Below are 6,000 nucleotides of genomic sequence, written 5' to 3'. Positions count from 1 at the left end.
GCCTCCGGGGGCTGCGCCTCGCGGGGGGGAGCCGAGGGGGCAGAGGCGCTTGCCTGGCTCCCCGCCCCCTCCCCGGGGCTGCACGGCCCCTGCGACCCCCGCCGTTCCCCCGGCGCCGGGGCCGGTCCCGCCGTGCAGCCGCCAGGGGGGCGGGGGGCGCGGCGGCGGCGGGAGCGGCAGGTGCGGGGCTTCCCCCCTCCACCCGCCGCGCCGGTCCCGCGGGCCCGGGCGGGGGCGCGCCGCCGCGGCCGCGGATGCATGCGCTGGCGGGGCGCCAGCGGCATCGGCGCGGGTTGCATCAGACGAGGCGGTCCGCCGCGGCCGCGGTGCCGGCTCGGTCTTCGCCGGGCGGCTGAGGGAGCCGGGGGCCCGGCGGCGCTCCGCAAGATGCTGCGGACAGCCCCCCGGCTGCTGCGGACGATCTGCACGACGGCCGCGGTGAGTAGTGTGGGGCGGGCAGCGGGGGACGTGGGCCCCCCCGTGCCGTGCCGTGCCGTGCCGTGCCGTGCCGTGCCGTGCCGTGCCGTGCCGTGCCCGGGAGCGAACGGCGGGGGCTGCTTCTCGGCGTGCCGCCCCGGTCAGACGGCAACCAGGGGCCGAGCAAGGAGGGGGAAGTGGCGGGAGGGGGCATTTTTCAGGATGTGATGCGTATTGTCTCTGCCGGGGTTCTAGTAAAGCGCGTACAGGCACGGGAAGGTCAGGAGGGTTCGGGAGAGGGCTTGGTTTGGGTGCAGAAGCAGCATCTTGCCCAGCTGGTCTGCGGGCGGGATCGCAGCCATCATCTGGGCGCTGCATCTTGCAGGGATGTGCCTGGAAGCTGCAGGGAACAGGCACCAGAGATGCTGTGATAATCCCCAGTAACCGTGTGTCGAGAACAATGTGAGTGTGGCTGTTTGCTGCCTCCCTCACGCTAGATTTGCCCTGTGAGAAGCTGAAGGTTGCCTTCTCAGTTAGGAAGGACCATGCCCGTTCCCAGTGCCAGAGAGAAGCCCCACGCTTTGGCCTAGGAAGAGTGTTTAGTTTGTGACCTTCTCATCACCAGTTCCTAACTCTGGGATCGTGGATTGCTTGGGATTGAAGTTGATGGCCTAAATTCCTCTGCACCCAATGGTTTAGTTTTTTGCAGCTCTGTGCATTTGTTCCAAGCTATTCTTTATGTCTTGTTAAATATATAGACTGCAGAACTCCTGCAAGTAACTGCTCCCTGAAAGCCTTGCCCAATCCAAATTGTCCAGATGTGTATGTCTGGCAGGCTGAATGAGGCTGGGAGAAGATTTTTTTTTTCCTAAAGACTGTTCTTTGTTTCATCTTTGACTGCTCAGTTTAGCGTGAGGACAGCAGTCCTCTGAGGGTAGCTACATGGAAGGCGTTAGAATAAAGAGATTTAACACCAGCTCTTTGGAAATGCAATCAGCAGTGCCAAAAAATCAGAATGAATGACTGGTGAGAACGCATTGCCCGTAGATGTGTAGATGGGAGCGGAGGCTCTACGATAGGTTTCTATTTGGAGGCACTGGAATTTAGCACATGTAGGGGGATCCTCAGTAGAAATAAAGTTGCAGTACTGCTTTTCAAAAGAGGCATAATTCTACATTCATTTTTAAAAAGATGTAACATAATATTTACTAGCTTCACTAAATTCTTATACAGAATAAATAAAATATTGTGATCTTTTTGGCAGTAAGCTTCATAACCAGAGTAGCAGTTACTAAATGTTAGCTTTCAAGAAATGTGATTAGAAACTGATAACCAATTGAATGTTAGACACACATACAAAAGAGGCAGTAACAGAAAATTATTTTTATCTATTAAATAAATATTCTCCAATGGATAGGTTTTGTAACATTAGACTCATCTGAGAGAAGAGAATGTAGCTCTTGGACTTGTCTTCCATTTTTAGGAACTAGAACTTGACAAAATAGTTACCAGCATTTGTCAGGCTGCTTCTCTATGCAGTGCTTAATTCTAGTTATTAGTTTTATTTTTCGTTAGGTGTTTTGGAGGAAAAAAAGAACCAGAATGGAAGCAAACATTAAAATACTGTATATCTTTTAATGAGCCATTGTAAAATAAATTCCAGTATGGTATCAACAGATGGTATGGCCAAAATTTTTAAATAGGGAAGTTAAACTTAAATCTGTGCTTTGAGGCGGTGAAATAAAAGTGGACTTTCAGACAAGTTGAGCATTCAAGATAAGACTGCTTGTACAAGCAGTTCTCAGGTTTTATGGTCCTTACCTTTATCTTATTTTCTTCATCCAAATTGGGAGCACTTGAGTCAGGGAAACAGAATTAATATCAATCTGTGTTATAATATAAACAAAATAGAAGGTTAAAGAAGAAGTTAAAAGTTCAGACAATGAAAACAACAGAATTACAGTAGAGTGAGCACTAACTTTCTAAATTCTTATCTTTTGGTAGCACTGTCGTAATAACTACATTATCCTATGATTAGTCATAAAAGAAAGGCCAGATCTCTCTAAGCCACCTGAACTGCATTCTTTGCCATAACTAGGAATTGGGTAATCTTACAAAAGTACAGCAAAAAATTCACTCTGATACTACATGACCATTAACCTTCCCATGCATCTGTTAATGAATGTTATACGTCCGTAGTCAGCCAGGCAACTGCAGAAGAAATCTAATATAACCTCTTAACATCACTGACATGTTTCTGTCAGTTTAATCTTTGTATGTGTTAGTGGTAAAGATCCAGTATCCATCTAGCTCATTATTCAACAAGATTGTTTTGATGTTCTTTAGTGGGCTTCCTTTCTACAGCTTCTTGCTGAATGCTGGTGGTGGTACGCTGGCCAAAATGTGCCATTTGTGTAAGAAAGAAAACACCAAACTATTTTTCATTTCTGAGTAATCTTATAGAACTTTCCGTTTTAATTGGGTGTTATGTCCACATTAAATTCTTCTAAAAGGATTTCCCACTTTCACAGGTCTAACTCCTCTTAGGTAAAAATGCTTGAGGAGAATTTCCAAAAGAAGATACAGGGTGGCTATAAGATCTCGTGCAGTTGCTCAACTGTAGTTTTTGAAATACAACAAAAAATGAAGGACTGAATTTGTGGTCTGGTCATGCAAGCCCCTCCACATATGGGATTTCTTTTCTTGTTTTTTACTCAATAGAAATCCTGTGCATGGCTGACTTGTGGGTTTGGCTCTGGCTTTCTACTGATGGCGGTGTATGTGTTAATGTACTACAAGCAAATTGCAACGTCTGAGCCAGATGTTAATAGAAATCATGCAGTACACATGTACCATTCATTGGAGAAGTAACTCAAGAATCACTGGTCATAGCACAATTACCAGATCCATCTTGCAATTGAAATCAGTGCCCATTTGAGGAACTTTCTGTAAGTGTGAGACAGCAGAGCTGATTTGCTGCCAGGCTAATCTTTTTGTGCACTACAATGAAGAAATGGGACTTAGCCAGTCTGCAGTCTTCTCAATTTTGCCAGTTTTATTTTTTTGTTCGTTTGGGGACTGTTTTCTCTGCTTCCCACAATTCGTTGACTCAGTTCCACAACTAGCACAAATTAAGCACATGTAGCTTTACTGAAACTATGTTGATTTACAGCAACTCATGATTTGGAACTGGAACTGGTATGCAGTTCCATGTAATATGAGAATCAGATTTATTCACAGGGAAACATGAACTAAAACTTAAGTTTAGGAATAGCGGATGCATATGTTATTAACACTTTGTGAATAAGTGGGGAAAAAGTAGCCCTGAAAGTGGTGATAAATTTGGACTTAAAATTACAAGAAGATTGGCCAAGTATCAGAAAAGCAACAGAGTACAGCAGTGAGTACTTTAAAAGTACTTTAAAAAGGAGGTCAGGTAAATTTATAAAAGCAATCGTATGATGTGATTGCTTGTGATGGCAGAGGACTAGATTTGTTAGCTAAGAGGATCCCTTCCGGTCTTGTGTTCTTACTGAGAGATGTTAACAAAAGGACAAAAGTAGAATAAGTAACACTCATCTGGACTATCTTTAATGTTTCTTCAATGTACTAGTTGGGATACCACTGTAAATTAGCACAGTACAGAAATCAGAGGATTTCATACCATGCCAAACATGTTCCGTGATCCAACAGGTTAATCTTTCTCCAACTTGCCTGCTATAGTTAAAATAATTAGGAAAATCTGATGATTAGGAAAATCTGATGATTACTTTTTATAATGCAGCAACATTTCTGCTGTAAAAGCAAAGATATCAGTCATAAAGCACTGGTAATGAGATCTACCTGCATCCGTCGGGCCTTGCTAGATAAGGGTTGCAAGGATAAGTTGTGCTCATTGTAATTCAGAACAAGGTCTTGTCTTTATTAAGAACAAAATAGTGGACATATTTTAGGCATTACTGCTAGCAGTGCAGTGTTGGTTACTAATATTATCATCACCAGTCTCACAGACATTTTTCACCAGTCAACTATAACAATCTGATTTTGCAAGAGCCTGAGTTATGTCCACCTTTGTATCTTAACTACTTGTTACTACTGCAGTTGCACTAGTGCTGACTAATGCTGTAATACAGGGACAGTTTTACTATGCAGTTTCATTCCGAGGGAAAATATTGCCTCTGGACAAATAGTTATTTCCTATTGTTTTATATAAAAAATAAAAACCACAATTCAATATTCCTGTAATGGAACCTACCAATTCATAACTCCTTTTTCTAAGCCCAGCTGCACAGCTAAAATATAACTTGAAAACAGCAGAATACATCCATAATATTTCAGCTGTGAAATGAATTGCAATGAAATGGATTGTAGTTTTGAGTAACATGTTTTTCAGGACATTTCTCTTTGTCATAGAATTTGTCACGTGATCTGATGGGCAGTCCAGACCATTTGGTATCCAATCAATAACACACTTAGTCAAGGTATCCTCATGTCCCAGCACTGTAAGAAAGGGAAAAGAGGAGGGAGGAGAAAAACATACAAGTGCCAACATACAGAACAAATGCCGGTGGTTAAGGTACTCAAACAGTGCTTTGGTGCCTCTGTCGTTCTGAGCTTATGGCATCTAATGGGTCATTCAGAAAAAATGGAGGTCAAGGTCCAGTTGGGAAAGATGAAGTTAAGAATAAATGTGGGGTGTATGTGTTTTTACCTTTCATTCAGGCCTCCTAAGAGGAGGGATCTTTATGGTTTGAGTCTAGGAATAGTTTCTACCAGATTCAGCTTTGAGGAAGGTAAGTTTTCTGTTTATTCTGTATGGACCTTTCCTTCATAACCAGGTCTGCTAGTCCATTTGTTTTTTGAAGGTTTCCAGTTCTCAGTTTCCAGAAGCTGATGAAAAATGCAAAGGCAGTGCTTATAGGGACAGTTCCACCTTCTGCCAGTGCTTGCATGCTCATTCCTGCTCCCCCGCTGGACCTGTTAGGACTCATGGCAGTGCAATGAACTAGATCAGTGAATAGATCCAGTTAAGAATAAGCCACATTTTGTCATGTCAGTGCCTCCCTACCTCAGTACCTTAATCCAGTTCATGCAGCTACAGGTATACCAGTTCTGGGATAAAGGAGGTGTTAGAGGCAAGGGACTGGAGGTAGGGTCGTAGAGGAGCACAACTGTCCCCTAAATCTAAAGGGACTCTGAAGGAATTAGTAGTTTTCTCAGAGTGCAAGCATTTGAATAACATAGCAGTACACGATACCCTGATATCGTAGTAGTGTTGTGATTCTAACTATCCTAAAAATAAAAAGTTGAGGCAGTTATTCACCTCTAATCAGTCTGAAGAAGCTTAAAAGCATGTGGCCAGTGTCCTGGGATGCAAACGCAGGCGGCGGTGGAAGTCCAGCAAGGGAACCTCATATTTAGCAGTATTTCCTTGTAGGAGGATCAAATGGATCATCATTACCTTTAACTTGGCAGGAACAATGCAAGCTTGTCTTCTTTAGCCTATACATATTAACCACAAATAATATGCCACCATTTAATTATAGCGATTTAGAGGGCATGTTCCAGGCACCTAAATTATGC

At 43.8% G+C, this 6,000-nt stretch overlaps 1 protein-coding gene across 1 annotated transcript in view; it reads left to right on the top strand.

Annotated features, from left to right (window-relative positions):
* Positions 1-387: 387 nt before the first annotated feature.
* Positions 388-6,000, top strand: part of ALDH1L2 (aldehyde dehydrogenase 1 family member L2) — a 35,827-nt gene continuing 30,214 nt past the window's right edge. The window contains exon 1 of the mRNA XM_050915098.1: positions 388-438. Coding sequence (XP_050771055.1) covers positions 388-438 — 51 coding nt within the window. The remainder of the gene's footprint in view (positions 439-6,000) is intronic.

This window comes from Gymnogyps californianus, chromosome 1 (assembly GCF_018139145.2).
Source record: "Gymnogyps californianus isolate 813 chromosome 1, ASM1813914v2, whole genome shotgun sequence".
NCBI classification, from domain to species: Eukaryota; Metazoa; Chordata; class Aves; order Accipitriformes; family Cathartidae; genus Gymnogyps; species Gymnogyps californianus.
The sequence above is the reverse complement of the archived record's forward strand: the minus strand, read 5'-3'. Positions and strand labels throughout refer to the sequence as shown.